The following is a 23,188-nucleotide window of genomic DNA, read 5'->3' on the forward strand; positions in this document are numbered from 1 at the left end:
CTGTGTGACCTGGTGCCAGTTTCCTAACTCCGGATGCCTCGGTTTGCGCCTCTGTGAAATGGTGGAAATAACAGCACTCATCACCATTAGAAACACCCAAATGCTCAGTACGTCTTTTGGGAAAGAGGATGGTACTTACGGTGCGTGCCTCCAGATGACTGAGCTAGACTGAGAACACATTACAGGGAGGCAGAAACTGGCCAGGTGGAAAGAAGCACTTCCTACAGGATTGTCTTGAAATCACTGGGCTGACTTGGTAGGTAGTGAGACACTCATCACTGGAGGCATCCAAGCCAAGCCCGGTAACATCAGAAATATTTTTAACTCCATTTCCCTGAGCTCTAGCCTCTAAAAATACACTCTGTGACACCCAGAGCCTCGAGGTTTGCCCACTTCCTGACCCTCAGCCAAGTTCCAGAGTGGTAGTTCCTAAAGCCAGCTGGGTTTTGGACCAGCTGCATCAGAATCGCTGGGGCAGTGGTAGACAGGAGTCCTGGCCAGTCCCCATGGCAGATTTTTGCACCAAAATCCTGGGGTGGGGGCTTCTAAATCTGTGCATTTCATCATCAATCACCCTGATGTACAGCCTGTCTGGGACAGTTCTCGAAGGCCAAGATGGACAGGCTGCCAGGCCTGTGTCTCCGTTATCCCCTGGACCACCTTCAGACTCAGGACGAGGCCCAGACTCTTCCAAACTCTTGGGAGAGACCAGGCTAGCCAGGTGGGCCACGTACGGCTAACCCGACTGGTGGCTTACTAAACGTCCCTCAACAATGTCAATCAACGGGGTTCCCTGCAACCTCAGACTCCAGGGACACCGGGTAGGTCCGGGGTCCCCATGACTAACAGCTGTTCCTGCCACACGACGGCCTCTCCCCACTCCCTCAAACAACCACGTTCCTCCCCAACCCCGTCCTACCCCCCATCCTTCCATCCAACTGCATACGGAGAGCCCCACAGTACAGGACTTTCAAATTAGCCCTCTGGGCATGTGGCCTGGCCACCCTGACCGGCCCACTTCCCAAGGCCCCTGCAGGAGCCTCACCAAACGGCGGGCACTGCGGGAACTTCGGAGGGCCTGCACGGGGGTCTCTGGGGCCCACTGGCCAAAGCAGGCTGGAATCGCAGCTCCCCACCTCCACCAGCAGCCTGGCGTCTGCCCCCGCTGGTGAACTATGGCAGGCTGCTGCCGCGGGAACGACAGAGCTGCTGGCCTGTGACATCAGAGCCGGGGTGAAGTCAGGGACAGCGACGAGCCAGCCAGAGGGCCAGTGCCTGGCAGGACCCCTGTTGTGGGTCCAGCAATCACAAAGATTTGGCTCAAAACAGCTGGGGTGACAAGCAGGGGGATGGCCTGCGTGAGACATCAGGAAGGTCCTGGCACGTGTGCCCTTTTGGTGTTTAAGGAGGGGCTCTGGGGGAGAAAATCCTTTCTTCCCCAGCCTGGCAGCACGTACCGGCACTCCCTGCCAGGGGCTCACTCTTCCGAGCTGTCCCACATCAAAGTCAGGGATCCCCGCGACGCCTGCCGCCCCTCACCCCGCAGGGAGAGCATCTGTTCCCACTCAGGTGGGGACATCTGCTGCTCCAGGGTGTCACTGTTGAGCGGGACTCCCTGGGGGTGGGGAAGAAGGGCTCCTGGCCCAGGCCCCTGTGGGCCACCCACCCACCCACCCAAAGTAAGAAGTCGGACATGACTGACCTCGTTTCTAGGGCTAGGGGCACTCTCCACGAATCTCACAACTAAGAAATTTAGTTTGGGGAACAGGACTTTGGCCCTAAGAAGTCAAAGCAACAGATCTCGGGGTTTGGTTTCTTGAGAGGAGAAAGTTAGTAACAGGAACTTGGCTGAAGCGTGGGAGTCTCAGGGACAAAAGCCTTTGTCTGGGGCTGGAAGGTCCCTCGGAGGAAGTCTTCCCACGGGAAGTTCTCAACCACAGCCCACCCCCTCCACCCACTTTTGTTGGGGTCGCTCTTCTTGGTCCTATAGATACAGTCTTCTCCTTCTGCAGCGAATACCCTCCGACCCCTTGGCCTCTGCAGTGTGGTCTTGTATACCCCCCTCAAGCAAGAGACAAGATCTGGGGGGCGGGGGAGGCAGATAAACATGGCATCCAAATGTTGCCGCTCAGACGGCCTCTGATGGCCTTCTGGAATGTTCCAGCATGGCCACCACCAACATCCTTTCGCTGCTGCTTCTGGATTGAGGACATTTCTCCCACGCCTAGTCCTCCTAACACTCCCTCAGCAAATCCTGGAAGGCAGCTCCCATCCCTCCTCTCTGGCTCTAACGCTGGGCGTCGGACCCCACCAGCTCTGAACATCCGGGCCCCCTGCTACTGCGCTCTGCAATTAGACCCTCACTTTAGTGAGCTGTAACTTTCCAAAATTACACGTATCACTCACGCTCATCATAGGAAAATTAGAAAACACATGCTTGTGAAAGAAAGTCTAATTTCACCCCCTCTATCTGAACGTGTTACAGTAAAAAAAAAAATTGTATACCATTTGGTCCTGGGGAGCTTCCGAAGCTGTGATTTATTTCACCACTCCCCCTGCTGCTGTGCGTGTAGGTGTTTCTAACGTTTCCCTAAGACAAACAAGACGGAGATGAATATCCTCCTGCCTAAATGCTAGCATGTGTCCTCAATTATTGCCTAGATACACGAGTTGCCTGATCAGAGGGGAGACTTATGTTTAAAGCCCTCGAGCCGCACTGCCAAAATGCGCTTCCAAGCCTCCCAAGTGCTCAGGTTAAGACAGCATATACCTATAGTCAAGCCCTTCCAAGGACAACAAGCCTCGTAGCCAGATGAGCTGAGCAATGGGAAGTCCAGCGCTGTGACATCCAATCCCGCTTCCAGGGACTCGTGCCAGGACCGGGCTCCTTCCATTCTTGGCAGGAGCCCTCGGTGGCATGACCTTGGGTGAGTCATCCAACCCCTCCCCACCCACACAGGAGAGGACACGGACACGGGCCTCACCTGCCTCACCGAGCCCCTGCAAGTCAGGAGAGAGATGGGAAGTCCTTCTGCGCTGGAACGGCGGAGACAGGGGATGTTTTTATCTAAGAGATGTAGGACTGGGGAGGATGTGTCTCGTGTTTTTGATCCCTGCCTTCCAGAACAGTGCACACAGAGCAAAAGACCACCATAGATTTGTTCCTTCATTCTCTGTCCTGGAGCCATCTGGGCCAAGGAAACAAGATGTCATGACCGAGAACCCGGGACGGGCAGCACGCCTCCCGGCTCTGCGCTAGAGCCTCTCCCTCCTGAAACGCCAGGCTGGTCCCTTTCTCCCACAGACATTGAAGGAGAGGAGGTTAAAAGCTAGACAAACACTCCCAGGAGAGAACTGTGCGCACATGTCCAACTAACGACCCTTTGCCCAAAAAGCAGGGAGCCTTGTGTGGGCCCCCCAAGCCACCCTGTCGCGGAGTCATCAGCATCATCGTGAGATGGATTCTTTTTTTTTTTTTTTTTAAGATTTTATTTATTTATTTGAGAGAGAGAGAGAGAGAGAAACAGCATGAGAGGGGAGAAGGTCAGAGGGAGAAGCAGGCTCCCCGCTGAGCCAGGAGCCCGATGCGGGACTCGATCCCGGGACTCCGGGATCATGACCCGAGCCGAAGGCAGTCGCTCAACCAACTGAGCCACCCAGGCGCCCCGAGATGGATTCTGTCCTCTGAACAGAACAATCCACCTCGGACTTGAAGCCCACGGGTGGCCAAAGTCCTCTCCCTGGCTGGTGACTGAAGGAATGCTGTCTCTTGAAAGCACCTGGCCTCTAGTGACCAGCTAGGGTTGCAGCAGGGACACTCAGTAGCCCTGTGACCACGGGCAAAGGCTCGGGTAATCTTCCTCGGTGTTGGGGCCCCTGGTGGTGAGGTCACTGTGAGTGCAGACTCCGTTGGGTACGTGCAAGCATGCGAGACACGCAAGCCGACGGGATTGTTGCCCCCCGTCTCTGCCTGCAACAGGTTCCTGGCTCTCCTCGGCCACCCGTCCTTGCCTTCCACTCTCCTGCACGTCACGGGACCCAGGGGAGGACATGGTGGCCTGCGGAGGGTCAGCCGACTCAGCAGAGTGGATTCTCAACCCCTGGAGTGACCAGGCAGAGTGGCTCGGCAAAGGCAGGGCCGCAGACCCGCAACGGTACGATTTCTCTTTGGTGTTGTGAGCTTGTGTGATCGTGAGGAAGTACACAGCCCTCCTCCATCCGCGTGCCCTGAATGCCCCATCCGGATGGGAGCAAGCAGGTAGGTAGCAGGAGCGAGCTGGACGCAATAGGCGGGCTGGGCTTCAGTGCTGAGAGTCGGCCGGGAATGGAGAGGAGAGGTTTATTTTCCTGTCCCACCTGGGACAGGAGCTCCAGCCAGAGCGCCGAGCTGGAGCTCAGCATGCGAGGTGCGCTGCGGGGACTACCGACGGCGGGGGGGGGGGGGAGCTGATGGCGGGGGGGGGGTGGTCCCTGGCGTCTGCACTAGGCTCGCCCGGCAGAGATTTACTAGCATCTACCAGGCCATCATCTCGAGGAGTTTCACCCTGCTTGTACGGAAGAGGGAAAGGAGCCTCAGGCACAGAGTCGGGCTTCAGAACCAGTTCTGGCTGGCTTTTTGCTCCCAATACCTTCCACTTTGTCTTTTTTCTCTAAAATGTCGGTCCATTTCCTCATTCTGCCCTTGGTAAAGAATCAGCTGTTGATTTGTTAACCAGGGCCTTGGAGTATATGCAGGGGGTGTCGACAGAGCCTGCTGCAGGACCCTGTGCTTCGCCGGGTCTGTGACGGTGCCCCCAGCCCTGATGGGGCGGCCAGGAACGCCCCACCAAGGCCTCCAGACTATAGATCAGAAAGAGACCAATAAAGCATCAACCCAGGCCAGGTCCTGCCTCCAGGACACGCTGAGGAGATCTCAGGGGCTCCCGCCTGTGGCACATCCCCCAGCAGAAAGCCAGGGTTTTGCCTCGAAGCTCACTTCTGCCTCATCCAGGCCACTTTGCTCACCTGCTCAAGACCCCAGAAGGGGGGGGGGGGGGCGGTGGATTCTCTGCATCTTTGGGGTCAGTTCGGGGAATGGCACCCCAGGGGCATCGCTGCTTCTCAAGCAGGCAAAGGGGAGAGGGCGGCCAGCAACAGGCAGCACACACGGGCAGCCGGCCCTCACCTCTCGGCCCCGGGCTCGGCCTGGGTCGGGAAAGGGACGAAAGGGTTCCCTGCCCGGCTCTGCGCACCGACCCGCCTCCTGCAACCACTCAGCTCCGCGGCCCAGCTCAAAGCCGCACAACCCCGTGACTGTGCTCGAGACCAGCTTGGACACCTTGAACAGGTGAGCGGCACGCGAACGGCAGCTCAGTGAAGCCGACAGAAAGCAGCCTGTCTCTGAGGCACATGAAGGACGATAGGCTTCTCAAGGAGCAACCAACCCTCTGGGTGACGGTTTCTCAGGGGACCCGAGGCAGTGTCAGGTGGCCCCCCCAGGCTCAGCGCCCTCACCCTATCACATGGGGGCCCCTCCGCCGCCTCCCCCCTCCTGAGGAAACCCTCACCTCCCTGTCCCTCCACATCTATCCCCAGGCGCCTTTCAACTTGGAAACAATTATCTGCCTAAGACACATGAATCTAACAAAATTTAGAAAATGCAGATAAAAAAAGGAAATAGAAATTGCCCTTGATCTCACCCGCTGCCTAGAATTTTGATGGACACCCTTCCAGACTTTTCTCTCTATGCACATTTAAATGTGTACACGCTTCTTTATGAGATAAAGATACACAGAAAACCACATAAAGAAAAGCCAGTGAATTGCCACCAAAAAAGCCACCAGTGGTGACCCTAAGGAAAAGGGGAAGTTAGGGCCAGGAGGGATCAACAGAGGGTTGGGGGCGGGGGGGCAGCAATGTTCTGTTTCTTGACCTGCATGCTCACTCGGAAACTTGAGAAACGTAGAGTGCTTGGCTGTACATTTTAACAAAATGTGTGTCGGCCCCAGACTCCGTCTCAGTCGGAGAGAGAGAACGTTCAAAACGTGAAAGCATATTCAGGCCGCAACTGGGCTTTTAAAATGAATACCCCCTGAACGTCCTTCAAGGTCAGAAATACGAATCCGTAATGCTGCTCAAAATGCTGAATATCCTGCCATCAGGATAGAGCTCCATTTATTTGGCTCATCCGTAGCCGATGGGCTAATCTTTGGAGCAAGGGGTTCCTGGAGAAACGGAGGCAGAGGGCACGTGCCTGGACCTCTCCCCCGGACGATGCTGGGGGCTGCACAGGGGCCTCCCTCGCAGGCTTGTTAGAAAAAGTAAGTCTCCTCGCTTCCTGCTGATTCTTCTTCCCTTCCCTCCGGGTCCCCTCACACATTTCCCACTGTCTGCTGAGCCACAGCCCGAGCCTGTCTCGTGCAGACCCCAGTGTCACTGTACCCCAGCAGAAACAAACAGGGAATGGAGCCTCGGGCTCGGAGGTCAAAACCCAGAGGCGACCCCACCACGAGCCCTTCACACCCCACCCCCCCAGCTGCAAGATCTGCCTTCTGTCTCAAGTCCTCCCCCCAGTGCACGCACCACCAGGGACCACAAGCCCCTTAAATCACTCTCCTGCCTGTAGCTTCATGCCCACTCCCCCCTGCCCACACCTAACAGCCCTCTGTGGGTCCTACTGCTGGGACTCCAGGCTCCGCCGCTGCACCCAGGCTCAGGGCTGCACACACGCACACAGAGCTTTGCTCCCAGTTTCAGGGCTCAAGACCAGTCACCCCCTGCCACCACCCCCCAGCCTACCTCTGGACGGATGTCCATATACCCCAGGACAGGATCCTTCCTTACAAAGACTACACCTCAATTTGCTTTTTAGACTAAATATTTCTCTACTCTGCCTTGCTGGGGTGTCCAGAAGCCTAACCCAAGATACTATTCAGACTCAGCTGACCCAGGGAGCCGTACAGTTTTGTCCGCTACAAAATGGGATCCCTCTGGGTCTCTGCGCATTTTCCCCCTGGGGCCGCACATCCACACAATGATGGAGACACAGGAAGGATCCCAGCAGTCCAGCCGGTTCAGGCCCCAGGGGTCCAGGGGAGCGGGTCCTGGGAGCTCCCAGCTCCGGATGGGGGAGCCAGCTTCATCCCACCTGCCCCGAGACACTGCCCCTGATCATCCCTCGCTCTGGAAGACTTCCTCAGCCACCTCGCCTCCCAAATTCTGGGGCATCTCACTGATCCTCTTACCCCTGGTCCTCACTCTCCATACTTGCTCCAGACCCTCCAGCACCACGACAGAAGCCTGGCCCAGCAGTCTCAACACCTAACCGTCCATTTAAAATTATGTACAAATGCAGCAATCGGTGTCTACCTAAAAATCTGGAACATTCTTTTCTCAAACCTAAAGTTAGTCTGAGGTAGCCTGCATTGGAGACGACTGCCCTGTGCAAGCTTGGAGGCAGGCATCAGAATCACCTGGACAGTCTTAGAAATACCTGTGCCCACAGCCTGGACCCTGAGGCTCTAACTCGGGACACCAGTTCAGACATCTGCCTCTTAGCCAACTCCCGGGGTCACGCTTGCTGTCATCCACAGGTGCACGCCGTGATGGCTGGCTCGCCTGGGGCCCTTGGGAGGGGACGCAGACTGCATGTGATAAGCCAGACTGGTGTCCTTTGGCCCCTCGCCCTCCTCTCTGGCCTGATCTGCACCCAGAACGCTCTCTCACCTTTGCCCGGGCAGGTGGCCCCTTTGCTCAGCACATCCCCACGCTGCCACCACCGACGATGCGCTTAACCGTGCCTGCGTGTGTGTTCCCCAAGCTCTCGCCTCAGAGTGAGGGCTCACTCTCTCCAACCTTGACTTCCCAGCTCTGCTTTTCTCCTCCCAGGAAGACCATCCTAGCTACAGGTCCACCTGCCCTGGGTCCCTTGGGCGTGTGTGTGTTGGGAGGAGAGGGAGCATCCCAGGCAGGGCAGAAGCGCTGACCCCGCCCGCCACGCTGTTCCCCCTTCTCCTCCAGGCTTTTTCTTTCTCCTGCTGTGTTTTCCATCCTCCCGGGTGCCAGGCTCCTCCAAGCACATCTCTTAGCCATTATGGAATCTAAGGGGTTCCCGCACACCTGCAGGCCCTCGGGCGACGGAGCAGGGGCTCTGCACCTGGACTAGGGTGGCCACACGCCCCTCCCGACCCCGTAAGCCTTGGGGCCTTCTACATCCTTGTTCTCAACGCGCTCAAATGCTGCCAATGGATGTGGACCATGCACCCTGCATGCGGGTCTGCCTGGCGACCCAGCTGAGGCTGTAGGGAGGACAGGCAGGTATCCACGCTCGTCTGTAGCTCACGGACCCCAGGCCACAACCGCCAATTCCCGAGGACCGAGTGGGTCCTGGCTGGAGGCTGGCAGTGCGCCCTCAGATCGCAGGCAGGTACCACGGTGTGGGGAGTGCTCCCTGCAGCCACCAGCCCACCCCAGCACGGCCTCCGCGCCCGAGTCCAACCCCAGGAACTGCCGGCAGCTCCGGTTCTAGTCACCGCCCCCGCCCCCCCCCCCACCCCCCGGCCCAGAACACGTCCTTCGAGGGATGCAGTCCAAAACCGGGCCCAGGGGCACCCCCATGGCCCCCTCCCTTCAAAATCCTCAATCTCCTGACCCCGAGAATGCATTCCCCCCCTTTCACACAGTGACTTTGTTTATCATTTGCCCAAAGCCCCATGAATCTGTCTGACTTTACACCACACCTCGGCCGTCGGGGAAGGGATCTGCAGGGCTCTGCCCACCTGCCGCAGACAGTTCCAAACCCACTTGCACACTGCCTGGCAACGGTGTCTCGTGAGGATGGGATCAGGCCTTGCTTCTTCCTCACGTCCCGCGGGGCGGAGCCGGCCACTCCGAAACTGTTTGCTGAAACTCAGCCCGCTATGAAAGCGAGGATGTTCAGAACACAGATCACTCAGGCGCTCTGCAGAAGGACCGCCATCCCCACCTGGCCCCCATGCACCGAAGACCTGATTCAACTCATAGGAACCTCGTCCGCCTTGCTCCTCCCAAGCACGCATGTCCACGGAAGACACGGCCATTTCTGAATGCTTGGTGCGTGCTTTTTGCGGGTGGCTGCCGTCGGACTCCCATCAGTGCGTGTATGGGGCTGACCTGCCGCCCCAGCAACCAGCACGTGGCCTTGGCTGTGGGCCCTTCTCCACCTGGTGCCGGAGATCACCAGAGGATTTGCAGAGAGCCATGTCTGGAGACGGCAACCCCCAGAGAAAGATGCCATGGTGGGCACTCCTCCAGACTAGCCTTGGGCACCACCACCCAGGCCAGAAGTGAGATTTTACTCCCCCCGCCCCCATCCACAGAGCTCCTGGATTTACCCAGCACTCCAGAAATTGACCCAGACGGCCCAGATCTGCCAAGCTGCTCAGCAGGCTGAGTGACTCCAGGCGCCCTCCGTGGCGGTACCGCCTGAAGAGCAAGCCCAAAGCTGGTCTCTGGCCAGGTTCCGGGGGCTGGGCAGGCTTGCCATCCACGGCCACAGCTCCATTAGGTGGTCGGAGTCGGGCCAGCAGCACACGGGAGCAGCGCTCAGACAGGGAACGCAACCCGCTTGTCCCTGCTTTGCTGGCAAGGACAGGGAACAGGGCCTTCCCGGAGGGACCCCCATTACCTCTTACCTACGGTTCCCTTCATCCCAAATTCCGTGACCTCATCATGAACTCCTATTGCCGGCCACAGTTCCGGTCCTACCAGCTCCCAGAAATCCTGACACAGGCAGACAGAAATCCGACTGTTTCTTAAGCCAGCGGCCTCTTGTAGACAGCCAACAATTAAAGGCGTCAGCACACCACACCGAAGGGCAGCTTTTAGTCTCCCCCACGTGCACGCGGCCATCACCCTTCATGGGCCCCTGGGCCACAGCCCCTGGGGGCCCAAAGTCACCTGTGGGGCTTTTAAAACTACACGAGCAGACGGAGGTCCCGGCCAGACTGTATTTACAAAGGGCCCCAGGCAATTCTGTTCTCAGCCGGAGTCCAGATCGTTGCAAGAACGCCATGAACAAGCGCCCTTAAAGGAGAAAGCAGACACAGAAAGGCCACAACCTTCCCTGAGAGGTGGATGCCACAGCCACCCAGGGCCTCCCCGAGCGTGTCTCGGCTCCGTACCCCACGCTGACCGAGCACGGAAGGGTCGACTGGGGCAGCTTGGCTCGAAGAACTTCCCCTGAAAATTCGTGTCCACCCAGAACCTGCGTCTGGGACCGTATCTGGAAAGAGGGCCTTTGTAGATGTGATCAAGTTAAGATGAGGTCATGCTGCATGAGGGTGGGCCCTAAACCCAGGGACCGGGGTCCTCCTAATAGAGGGATTTGGACAGACAGGCACAGAGAAACCCCCTCAAAAACAGAGCAGCCGCTGGAGTGACGTGTCCACAAGCCAAGGGACGCCAAGGATCGCTGGTAACCAGCAGCAGCTGGGAGAGAGCCACCTGGAGCAGATGCTCCCTCGGAGCCTCCAGGAGGAGCCAACCCTGCTGATACCTTGATTTTGGACTCTGGGCCTCCTAAACTGTGACAGAAGCAACTCCTGCTGTTTTGAGCCCCCCAGTTTGTGGATTCACTCTGGTGGCCCCAGGAATGTCACGGACTGGGCTTTGCAGTCCAAGTCTGGTGTCGGCTGCCCGACAAGGGCCTCCGAGCGGGGACAGGGTAAAATTTAGGCTCTTGCATGATCCTGATGTGAAGAAACGGGACACACACGACAGGAGAGCCAGGTGGAGGAGAGAGGAATGCACAAAGCAGGAAAGAACCTCAAGGCTTGCTGAAGCTCCTCACCCCTGACCCTTTGCTGCCTCAGCTTACTGGGCAGGCCAGGAAGTGGCTGGAAGTTCTTCCCACGCAGCTGAAGGGTGTGAGGTGGTCCCAAGCAAGGCCCAGCCCTTTCTTGTTCGGCTCCTGTGAACCAAGCCCAAGCGCCTTACAAGACTCCGTTCCTTCTGGGCCTTGGGACCACCCTGCCCTACAGCTTGATGGTCAGAGGCATGGCCTCGCTCTTAGCAAAGGGGCCTGTGGACACCACAGAGGAAGGGCAGCGTGCATTGCCCTCAAATCCTGCTGAGCACCAAAGCCCAATCAGGGAGTCAGCCTTATGCCCCCTGCCTCAGGCTTTACATAAAACTACGAACCACGTCTCACACCAAGGTGGCAGAGTCACGTGATCCCTGCAGGTGAGAACACCTGCAGACACCCTGGGCTAGGTGGTAGGTCACAGGGCCAACTCGGGTGTGGCCAGGAGGCGTGGGGTGTGGGGAGATAAGGAGAGCAAGGCTGACAACAGGAGAAACCCAGAGCCCCTGGCTCTGGGTCTGCACAGGTGAGGGCAGCCAGCCTTACCCCATCTGGCCTGGCAACCAGATGTTCAGCCGGCTGAGACTTAGAAGCAGAACCTAAACCTGTTGAGAAGCCAGTGGGGGGGGGGGGGGAGGAGGGAGGGGTGGCACAGGGGCCCACCTGCTGCACATCTGTCCTTCTGGCTAAACTAAACTCAGCCCAGGAAATCCTGGCTGACCCTCACCAGGGCGGTTGGAGGCCCGGACAGAAACCTCTGGGGTCGAGCTGGTTCCTCCCATTTTTGCTGCGTTCTCCCTACTTGTCTCCCGCCCCTGCGGCCCCTGCGTGGATCAGAACAAATACCGGGCTGCTCCTCCCTCCCTTGGTTGCTCCCACCTTTGCAGAGCGAGGAGTGCTGAGGAGAAAAGATATTTTCCGAGGATTCTAAGCAGCCACACAGCCCCACTTGCCCCACATTCTCCAGTCTTTGTGGATGTCCTGAAAAAGCAGTCACCCGCAGCAAACCACTCAGGGACCCTCCTCCCTGTCCAGCCCTGTGTGCGGTGCCTCCTGGGCACAGAGCAAGGAGCTGCCTTTGGGGCTCTACCTGCCCTTCCCGGCTGCCCCTCTGTGCCCAGGGAGCCTGGCCAGGGGAGGGAAGCCTCCATTCTGCCCCAGCTTCATCCGGTGAGTCCCCAAACAGGGCTGGTGGGAGAGTGCCAGGCACGGAAGCCTTTCCCCACCCAGCCTCGGGCCACAGAAGCCCATCTCCGTCTCATCTGTGAAAGTTTCTCCCGGGTCCCCCGTTCTCCAGCCCCCTGGGGCCGGAACTCTCCCCATCCCACGCTGTGTCCCCCACTCTCCCCGCCCCCCACGCTGGCATCCCAGGGCCCTCCGCCTGCCAAACCCAATCCGTTCCCTGGCTCCCTTTTCTGGGGCTGGAGCTGCGGAGGAATTTCGGTGGAATTTTGAGGTTGAGAAGCATCTCGGCAGAGAGGCAAAGAAAAGGGAGACGTAAGGAGAAAAAGAAAGTGCGATTTTGGCGTCAACTTGCAGGATTCTAGAAGGCCCGAGGGGCCGGCGTCCGGGCGTGGGCCCCTCGGCAAGATGCGGGCGGGCGGGGCGCCCGCGGACCCTCGGGGAGGCGGGCACCGGGCCGGGGCGGGGTCGCCGTCCTTACCTACGTCTGCGTTGCAAAACGCCTGTTGCGGGTGCACCGGGGAGCAGCTGCAGGCGTCGGCCGGGCGCAGCAGCGTCCCCAGCAGCAGGAGGCCGAGCGCCAGCCGCAGGCTGCGGGCCGCGGCGCCCATGGCGGGCGGGAGCGCGGGGGCGCGGGGGCGCGGGGCGCGGGGCTCGGCCGCCGCCGCGGCTCTGCGGGCGCTGGCCTCTGGGCGCGCCGGGGCCGCGCGGGGCTCGCTGCGCTCCGCGGGCGCGCCCTCCGCACCTGGCCCGCGCTCGCCCGCGCAAACTTTGCCGGGTCTTTGTCGCGGGCCGGAGAGGGGGCGCGGGGCGCGGGGCGCGGCGGCGAGGAGGCGGGTGGGGGCGGCGAGGCGGGCGAGCGAGGGAACGCGCGCGACCGGGCGCCGGGAGCTTCCACTGCCTTCTATGGATGCGTGCGCTGCGGGCGCGGGCCGAGCCGGCCTTTTATTGCGCTCGGAGGCGTGCCGGCTCCGCCCCCCGGTGGCGGGCGGCCAATGCGGCTCCGGGAGCTCCCGGCCGCCCCCTCCCCGCGCGCCTCCCGCGCCTCCCCGCCCTCCCCTAAACTGGGCTTTGTTGTGCCCGGACCCGCAGACACGTCTGGGGGCCCGCCGCTGCGCGCCTAGCCCCGGGCCGCGCCCCGTAGCCCCCGCAGCTCCCCAGCACCCCACCCCCACCCCCCAGATCGCCCGAGGTCGGGGTGGCAGCTGCGGGGCGGGGGCGGCGCCCAGGGGGGGCCCTGATTCAGCACTTGGGATTCGCAGCCCACCCTTCAAGGGCACCAGGCGCCCGCCCACCCCCCCTTCCCCTCCAGCTTGGCACGGGAGGTGTACACTGCCTGATTCCCCTACAGCCCTGGGGTCCCTTAGCCAGGGATTGAGCAAAAGGGATGTGCGCTTCAGAGCAGGGGTCATTCCAGCCCCCAGCTCATGCCCCCCGTGGTAGGTGGCCTGGGGAAGCTGACTGAAGATTCCTTTTACAAATGGAGGTCTTAGAATTTTAAGTGCGCTTGGCCAGTTCAGATGGAGGGGGAGGGGGAGTGGTTACTATGAACAAAACAGGATTTTATATAAACTGGCCATATTTTTGACCAGCCAACAAGAGCCAGAGGGGTGGGCCTAAGAGTCCGAGAGTCAGTAGGATTGGAGGAAAGCATTTGCTGGGCTCTGCTCACAGTTCCCTCCCTTTGCCCACAAATGTGGGACTGAAGGACTTTCCCCAAAACAGTTCCGTGTTCCAGGAAAGGCCGGGATCTTGGAGGTGCAGAGAAGCGTGGGATGCGTGGTCACCAGGGTCCCTGTGTGCCTGTCACCGAGTCTGCCCTGAGCCCCTCTGTGATCGGTTGGTGCTGTTATACACAGGCCCCCCCCCCTCTTGCCCGCAGGACGTCTGTAATCTAGCTGGAGGGCTCTAAATGGAGGAGTAATTGCCCACTAAACTGCGTGGTGCTGACTTGCCATAGGAGACTGGAAAATACTGGAAGGCTGGAAAAAACGGCTTCTTTCTGTTTATGTGTCTTTGCAGCACTCAACTGGGTGCAAAGTTAAAGAGGCAGCGTGGTTATTTTTAGCACCCTGACAAATCCAAAGTCACTCTTCCAGCTTTTGTTCCTGTAAGATAGAATTGTGTCGTCTTGAAATGATGTAGGATGCTAACTTTTTAGTGGTTAATTAAAAAATTATACCCTGATGGCTGTCTCTTGCCTTTGCCCCTCCTGCCCGGCCCTTTCGTTATTGCGAGTGGAGCAAAATGCTATTGAACTTTACAGAATCCAAAGTCGATTTGTCAGTTTATGAGAGAAACAGATAACCTAGGGGCACCCTGTCCTTTTAGGCAAGATACATTGGCCATCGAGCACAGGTGAGGGTGATAACTATTCTGGCAGTAGGTTTGATGGTGGCGCAAGGCGGGGGTGGGGGGTGGGGCAGGTCATTGCGTGGGGGTGGAGACAAGGGACCTGGCCTGCCTCCCTCCCATTAACAGGGTTTATAGGAGAATCTACAGTAGTCACCGTCCTAAGAGCAGGGCATTTAGAAATCCACCGAACAGACAGAAGTCCCAGGGGCAGCGCGCGCAGAAAGACCCCCAAGCCAGCGAAGGAGGAGGAAAGTGAGGGAAAGGGGCCAGCTAGCACCCACTTGTTGTCAGAAGGGCTGGGAGGGGAGGGCACGCACCTTTTATTTTGAGTGATTTGGGAGCTAATGGAGGGTTTTGAGCAGAGGGGCAGCGCAGGTCCCTCTGTAAGGACAGAGTTGGGGGGCAGAGGGCACCAGCATGACACAGACACGGCAGCCCAGCCACCTCGCTAGCCCTGCTTCTGCCGCCCCATCCACAAAATGTTGATTAAACCCCTTTCTAATGGATTGCTCCGAATGGCTGACACGGTCTCTAGAATCTGGTGCCTGTGTCGGCTGTTACCACGGGGCACCACGTGTCTAATGGCTCTCATGAGGTCATAGCAGGTGAAGGGACCGAGCACTCCTGGAACCCAGGTCCCCTCCTCCAGCTCCGTGTCCCCCACCCCGGCCATCTGACTGCCACCTGAGGCTTGCCAGCAGCCTCCGCTCCCGTGGACCTCTCTGTTCGTCTTCCCATCCTCGACCTGCTCTTCCAGGTGGTATCTTCCATCTCAAAACCAAGGAAACCGAGGCCTCCAATAAGGAAGGAATGTACTGAAGGTGGGAGGAGATCAGAATCTGGCTACTGACATCAACAAGATGCTCTTTCATGCGCTCTCCACCCCATGCCAAGAGGGCTTGGCTGATGCAGGATGACCTCAGGGCAACGGCTGCACTCTGAATCCCCACCCCCAAGAAGGAGGCGGGGGTCAGGATGGCCCACACCCATGGGGGGGGGAGAGCCCCTGGGGCGGGTAGCTCCCTCTGTTGCCTTCCATGCTAACCGGCCTCCACTACCTCGGTACTGGGGAGTGGGCCCGTAGGGGAGCCGTGCAGGAGATCCCAGCCCGTTTCCCAGGATCCTTTCTGATTACGGCCTGCTGGACCTCAGCTTGTATCCGGGCTGACTCTTAGGACAGACAGGAGGGGGCAGCCCCTGCCAGGCCAGCCAGGGAGGGGGACTTCGCTCCCGGGCCCACCACTGCCCACCAGAAACATTCACCTTGCCCCTGCCTCCCCCACCAAGAGACGTTTCCAACGCAGAGCCCAGCAGAGCTGTTAGCCGTCCCACTAAGGTCGGGGCACGCCCCGTAAACAGGTCCTGGGCTTGGCTTGGCCGAGTGAACACTGACCAGCCCCGGAGGAAATGCCAGTACCTCCTCCCTCCTGCTCCAGTCAGGTAAACAGTCAGAGTGACCTCCCAGGCCTCGGTCCCCCCCCCCCCCCCCCCCCCCCCCCCCCCCCCCCCGGCATGGGGCGAGCACCGGAAGTGTGTCTTCTCCATAGACTCACTCTCTCTGTTTGGAGAAAATCAACTGCCTCCTGAGTGTGTGGAGTGTGTTTTCTCTCGAGAGACAGCTGGGGTGGAGCTGAAGCCTCCACACTCCTTCCAGCAGGTTCCAGACAGCCAGACGCTCCGCGGCGTATGGGCCTTAAAATTGGCCCCACCGGCCCAGGAAGCTAGATTCGAAAGAGTGGGAGTACCTTGGGCAGCTCTTGGGGCGGTGGGGAGCCTGTGGCCGTGAGGGGGGCTGGGGGACGTCAGTGCGCCCGGCCACCTGGGAGGTTTCTGGGGCTGTGGGATGCGTGGCTCTAGGAGAGCGATCGGGATCACAATGGGCCCCTATCCCGCCTGGGCGTCTGACTCATGGCCCCATAGGCAGGTGGTGCCCCCACCCCCGGGGCCAGATATCTCTTCTCCATGTTCCTGGCGAGGAATATTCCCCATGACAAGAAGGTGAGTCAAGAGGGGCAGGGCCGCCTGTGGCCTGGAGACGGGCTGCAGGTCTCTGCACAGTTAGCACGTTCATGACCAGAGGTGGACACTCGAAGGAATTTCCGCATTCATTCATTTCATTAATGCCCTTATTAACCCTCTTCAGCCAGGCCTGACTTCTCTGCCTCAGCAGCACTGACCTCTGGGTCAGACTGTTCTCTTGAGGGGGGGCAGGGGCACCCTGTGCACTGTGGGTGTTGAGCAACATCGCTGGCCTCCACCCTCTAAAATGCCACCCCCCCCAAGTTGTGACAACCAAACACATCTTCAGACATTGCCTAACGTCCCCGTGGGGGAGCAAAACCACCTGGTTGATCACCACCAGTGAAGGGAATTTGATAAAATCTTTGGACTTGAAAAAGCAAAATGCAGCGACAGAGAAACAATTTCCATTTTTGAGAGCAAGCACCAGCGCACGTGGGAGGTCGCTGTGCCCGCGTGTGGCCTGGACAAGGGCACGCGGGATGGCGGGCCGGTGTGTCCACGCGGGCTCTCTGGGGAGACAGGGAGGGCAAGGGATAGTTAAAGGGTTGTTTAGTGCCCGTGTCCATGAGCAAACAGTACACATAATATTTCACTGACATGAAATTACATAGATTCATGGGTAGGGACAGATAAGGAAGAGGGTGTTCACCGCAAAGTTCCTGGTGGAGTGTCTCCAGGTGGAGGGGACCTGGGGGACCCGGGATGAGCTTCCTGTGCTGCCCCTTGCAGCAAGGAAAGCAATTTTCAGGTAAAGCTTCAGTCCTGCAATGGATAGCTCCTGGGGCGGAAGTACGGATGTTTCCAGGGCTCCCTGCATGGCGCCATCAAGGCCTAGCCTGGCCACAGCTCCTCGCGGCATTTACTTCGGTGACCCCACCCCGTCACACCCACACTGCCCTGAGCTTCTGCTTCCGTGGCTCTGTTTTATGCCATCTCTCCTTGGGGCCTCGGCCTCTCTCTCCTTCACCGTCTGCCTCCCCTCCAGGCACCCCCCGTCCTCTCCTCCCAGGCAGGCGCCCCACGGGGAAAGGCAGCGGAGCCTGGGCACCCACCCTGGGCACTCACCTTGCGCGCTGCCCGCCCGTGGGCCCCGCCCGCCCGCTGCCCCGCGCACAGCCTACACAGGCCGGGCAGCGTCCCAACACCGCCCGCCCGTGTTGCTCTGATCCAGTCTAGAGTAACTCCAGAGAGAGGGAGGGAGGGCGGGAGGGAGGCTGTCCCTGGGTGAGCGGGCAGGCCCGTGAAGTCACTGGCTTGAAGGGGCCGCCACATCTGAGCTGTCTGGGAGCGGACAGCACACACGCTTCCTCCGGGGAGGCGGGCTGGCGCCACCGCCGCGTCCCCTGGGCCCGAGCCTTTGTGGACCCCGTTCCACCTGGGCTCTGGGTGGGCACTGCCTCTCCCCACAGAGGCCTCGTTCGTTCCGCCTCCGCCCGACGCAGAGGGCGTCCCGTCCCGCAGGCCGCCAGCGGGGGCTCTCCTCTGGCCCACCTTTGACTCCGTTCCTGCGAAACCCAGAGGAGCAGGCCGAGCCCAGCCGGCGCCGGCTCCCACACCCGCCGCTCTGCGTTCTCCCGTGCCCAAGCCGTCGCCTTTGGCCGCGGGCATGTGTCATATGCTTCCTTTCACGGGCGGGCCAGGGAGCAGGGCCAGCGAGCAGAGCCGGGAACCCAGCGCTCCTCCGTCCGTCCCAGGCCTGCTCCGGCAGGCCGCCTCTGCTGGCGACCTGGGGACCAGGTGCCGGCCAGGAGCAGGGCAGACGGGGACCAGCGAGCGGGCCAGCTCAGCAGGGGGGTGTTGAGGCTGACTTCGGCTGGTTTCAGGTTCCCCTCCCTGGAAGCCCAGGGGCTGGAGGCTCAGGTTTCCTGCCGCCATCGTCCTCTTTGGTGCTGGCAGTGCCGGGCCCATGGCCATGATGTCATCGCCTAATCCAAACAGAAGGGGGGCCGGTTTGGCAGCGCTGGCGGGCGTCCCATGCTGAGTGCAGCAGTAAATTTCATTTCAAGGCTATGATTAGGACTGTGCCCAGGAATTTCCTCTCTCTCTCTCTTCTTCCCTCTCCCCATCCTATTTTTCTTCCTATGTTCCTGCCTTGCCTTCTTCCCGCTCCTCTCCCCTGGCTCTCTCTCCTCGGGGCTGCTCCGGGTTCTCAGTGTGGCCAGCGACGCTGCGCTTCTGGCCCAGGCTCTTGTCACCTTCAGATTCCAGCCCACCTCCCTCCCTCCCTCCCTCTGTGACCAGCCTCGGCATATATGGAAAAGGGCCCAGCCACTGGACGGCATCCAGGGGAGGACGGGATGAGGGTGAGGGGGCAGAATTCCTAAAGGCGCTCCTTCAACCTTGAGCTGAAATGCCAGGCAACAGAAAGAGCGGGTTTGGGGGTGGCTCGGGTCACCAGCCAGAAGATCAGAAGACAGCAGATTCATGAGAAAGGCAAGGAGGGACCGGGCTCCTTGGAAAGTGAGTCGTTGGGTCCGCACCACCATTTCCAGCTGGCTTCTGGAGTTTGGCCCTGGCGCATTGGCAACTTCGCCCCCTCCTTGTCTAGGAGAGCCTGCTCAGCTCCACACACAAGAGGCGCCCGAAGGCAGTTGCTCACTCTGGTACCTGCAGCTCCCTGGCCTGTCCAGCCCCTGGGTGCAGGGGGGACCCACGTGCTCAGTATCTCCCCACACCCTGCTGCTTCTCTGCTCTTCCTGGAGAGCCCCAGCTCTGCCCCTGTGCTCCTGGCCCTGGGAACAAGGCCAATAGCCAGCCACCTCTCGGTGTCCCCTGCTTTCTCCCGCTACGACTCAGGCACCCCCTCACAGGTGTGACCTGGATGCCCATGGGGGAGGCACTGGGGTCCGGGTGGGTGATGCTCCAGCAGCAAGGGTGCTGTGGGTCCGCGTTAGTGCTCCCCATCACATCGGACTGTGGTCTGACTCCTTGGGGAAGTGGGGGGATGCCTGTGTTCCCCACCCCCCAGCCCCCATCAGACCCCGAGCACTCCTTCCCCACTGAGCCTGGATGTGGCCGGAGATCCCTCCTCACGGTGCCTCAGGCAGCCGGCCCAGCCAGCCGAAGGTGGCCTGTGAGTGATTTCTATCCTAGGGAGGTGCCCAGCTGGAGTCGTGTGGACAGTGGGATGCCCAAAGCAGGGACAATGATGAACGCGGCCCCTTCAGAGCCCATTGCCTGGACTCCTCATGCTCCTTGCGTTTTCTCTAAAGGGTTGTCTTTGTGTCTGGCTTTCCCACGACTCCCTGCTTCTTAAGGTTATAGCTCATTTGTTCATTCATTCACTTACTCAACGAGAATGTGTTGGGCACCTGCCATCTATCTGCCAGGCCTCTGCAGGTGCCAGGGGCCGGGAAGGGGCAGACATGGCTCCTTTCCTCCTGCAGCAGGAACCACCCGTTAGCAGAAAGAACCACAGGCGGGCATGGGTGCTGGATGGGCATCCGTGGGGTCAGAGGGTCTGGGGGGCGGTGGGGGGGTGCTTTGCCTGGGATAAATGAAACCTGGACAATGCGTTATCCCATCGGGGTGGGGGGTGTTGGGGAGGACACTGTTCCAGATGTAAGGACGGACCTGTGCGAAGGGGCACAGGTGGGAGGAGGCAGGGGCTGTGCGCCGGCTGGCGGGCTGAGCGCAGACCTGGGGCGGAGGGGAGCAGGGCCTGGGCTGTCGTCATGGCGGGATCTGAAGGTAAGAGGTGGGAGACAGACAGGCAGCAGCTGTCGGGGGTGACTCACCATGGAGCAGAATGATTGGAAACACATGTCCCGCCAAGAGAGCGCGCATTTATTACTCAGAGCAGAGGGTTCTTGGACCACAAGGGAGTCAACAGGGAGGGGCGTGGGGAGGGGGCGCGGCGGGCGGGGGCCGTGGGGAGGGGCTTCCGGGCTCCCTTCCCTGTGGAGCTCACTGTCTGCACCACGACAGCCCCTCACAGGATTGCTCCTCCACCCTGGCCCTGTTCCTTCTTGCTACTTTTTTAAAAAACAGTTTGTTACGAAAACTTGCAAGCATATTGACACAGAGAGAGAACAGGATCATGCTCACCCAGCCACCGATGCCCAGCTTTGAAAACCATCAACCCATCAGCGCTGGCCCCAGCGGGTTATTCTGAAGCAAATCCTGGATGTAGTCATTCCTGTGTCAATCGGGGAAGAGTAGTTGTTTTTGTGTTTTTTTGAAGGGTTATCTGTCCTTCTGCCGCGTAGAGAAGCATGTTAACTTCTTTATTTTACCAGGGCTTATCATACCACAAGACTCTTTTTTTCTCCCCTTGGGGCAAGACCAGCTCCCCAGGATCAGATAAATCAGACGGGTTTATCTCCCATCACCAACTGCAAGATTTGTGCATGATTTCTCATCCTCACCTGTCTCTGCTTCTTGTTTGCAAAATGGGATCCCACCAGCAGTACGGTCTAGAGGAGCTTACAGGAAGGTGTCTAGCACGTGGCAAGTCCTGGATGCTATTGGTATGAAGGGGCCAAGAAACAAAGAGCAGGTTGCATAAATTGGAAGCTGCTGGAGCCAGGATTCAAACCCAAATCTGCCACGCTCCGAAACCTGTTACCTTTTTCCACCAGCCACATGCCCAGGCAGCATACTTTTTAGGGTCCACTGAACTAGGCTTCCCAGTGACTTTTACTCAGAATCTAGAAGGCCCCTCTGCCCTGAACCCATCCCCTGGACACCAGGGATGGGGGAGATGTCCCGAACCCAGGCAAGCACTTTCTTCAAGAACTCAAGGCCCCTGGGGAATGTGTAGCAAAAAGGGCCTCCCAGCCAATGGGAGGGACAAGAAGAGGGCTCCCTCCACCTGGAGGTTGGTGAGGAAAGCTCTTTCCACCTGGGGACAGGTGTCCTGAGGGTAACCTGTCTGGATTTGGGGGCTCTAAGGAATAAACACCCAAGTGAGATAGTTGAACTAAAGTGGGCTTTATTCGAAGGATGTGGAAAACTTTGGGAGACTGAAGGGTACAGCTGTACATCATCAGGGACCCTGTCCCCTCCCTCTTCTTCCTCCTCTCGTCCCCCTGGATGGCTGGGCTCAGCCACCTGCCTCTCCCTGGCTCCTTTCTCTCGCTGGCTTCTCTGTGTGTCTGCATCCCAGCCTGGCTGGTCCACCACAACCTGCTGGCCCTTTGGTTCAAACACCGTCATCTAATTCATCTCCTCTAGGGTCCTGTTCTTGTGAGCGTGGATCTGACGGGCCAGCCAGGGTCAGGTGACTGCCCACACAAAGCTCAGTGGCTGTGGCCACCAGCACCCACTGGTTGGACAGGGCCTGGACCTGAAGGACAGACCTGTTCAGAAGGAGAGTGAGAACAGCCCCTCTGAGCAGGTGCCCTCCCTCCCCTCTTGGAGGGAGGGCTGTGCCCCCAGAAGAAGACACGAGGGTGGATGGGGGAGACTTTGGGCCCTTGACTGCCTGCCTGTGAGACCCCTATACCCTCTCCTTTTGGCAATGGGAGAAGGCAGTCAGGGTCTGGGCCTCTGGAGGGCCAGATCCCACCCCCCTGGCATCCTGGCCATTGGCCCAGGCCTGTCTCCCAGGCCTTGGGATCTCTCAAAACCTGATGGGGGAAAGAACGTTACTCAAGATGGATGAGGCCCAAACCCTGACCTTGCCCACGGCCACAGCTCCTGGCAGATGTGGAGGACAGCAGCTTCCCCAGGCTCGGACGTTGCCTGAAAGGCATGTCTGGGGCTGCTACTCCCTCATCGGCTGCCAAAGAAAATATTTTTTGCAGGTTCCTTGTGAGCCGAGAATCAAAACACAACACCCAGCAGGACAAGCGGAGGGGGGGGGGGGTGGTGGTGGTGAAAGGCCTGGCTTTCTCCAAGGGTCCGGCGGACACTGGGGGATAGTGTTACTCAGACACAGCTGGACTGCCAGTCCTAGAGGCCCAGGGGGGCGCCCAGGTGAGCGGGGTAGCCGAGGGTGGGGAGGGCCCAGAGCTGGGGCAGGAAATGGGATTGTTGGCAATGTTGTGTGCTCTAAAAAGGCCAATGACATGGCTCAGGCTGAACCGAGTGCCTCCTGGGAGGGATGCACTAGAAAAGACCTCTCGAGGGGGGTCTGCAGGAGCTCTGTCTATAAAATAAACGGAACAACAATGACAATTTCTAAAAAGTACAGAATTCAGGCTGAATTTTCCAAAGTTCAGATGAATAGAAAGAAAAAAGTATATACATAATACTCATGTAATCAGAAAGAACCGCTGCTAAGGTTTTGACTTCTCACATCCATTTTTAAAAATCGTGTCTGTGTATATATATACGTAAATATTTCCATACATACATGAACACTTGTATAGCAAGTAATATTGTATGTTCTATCTTGTAGTTTGCTTATTTTAAACCCAGGAAGTTATCATGAACATCTTTCCATGTCATTAAAATAGTTTCCTGCAGTACCATTCCTAACATCTGCATGGCATTCTGATGTGGGCTCTCCCCAGGATGCAGGAGGAAGTTGCCAATGGCAGCTCTAGGCTGGATGGTCCTTATAGCTCCCAGTCCCAAAGAGTAAGCAGGTGGCCTCAGCCGTTGCTATGGCAAAATACCCAAGGAAGGCTCTGATTGGCCAGGCTCGGATCCCTGTGCCCGTCCTTGAGCCAATCACGACAGCCAGTGGAACTGAGGGCTTTGATTGGCCAGGCTTGAAGCACGTGCCCATCCTGTAGCCAGGAGGAGAGTGAGTGAAGGGATGCTGAGCAGACAAAAAGCATAGAGCCCCCACGGACTGCAAACCAACAAGAGCCCCTGGAACACACGTGCAAGGAATGTCCAGCACTGTAGCGGGTCTACGAC

The 23,188-nt window shown here is 58.9% G+C and overlaps 1 protein-coding gene across 1 annotated transcript in view; it reads right to left on the reverse strand.

The window, feature by feature from the left end:
- The window catches only part of TIMP2 (TIMP metallopeptidase inhibitor 2), a 43,815-nt gene extending 31,164 nt beyond the window's left edge, over nucleotides 1–12,651 (reverse strand). The window contains exon 1 of the mRNA XM_027626259.2: nucleotides 12,483–12,651. Coding sequence (XP_027482060.1) covers nucleotides 12,483–12,612 — 130 coding nt within the window. The 5' untranslated portion in view covers nucleotides 12,613–12,651. The remainder of the gene's footprint in view (nucleotides 1–12,482) is intronic.
- Between the last annotated feature and the right edge of the window lie 10,537 nt (nucleotides 12,652–23,188).

This window comes from Zalophus californianus, chromosome 16, assembly GCF_009762305.2.
Source record: "Zalophus californianus isolate mZalCal1 chromosome 16, mZalCal1.pri.v2, whole genome shotgun sequence".
NCBI classification, from domain to species: domain Eukaryota; kingdom Metazoa; phylum Chordata; class Mammalia; order Carnivora; family Otariidae; genus Zalophus; species Zalophus californianus.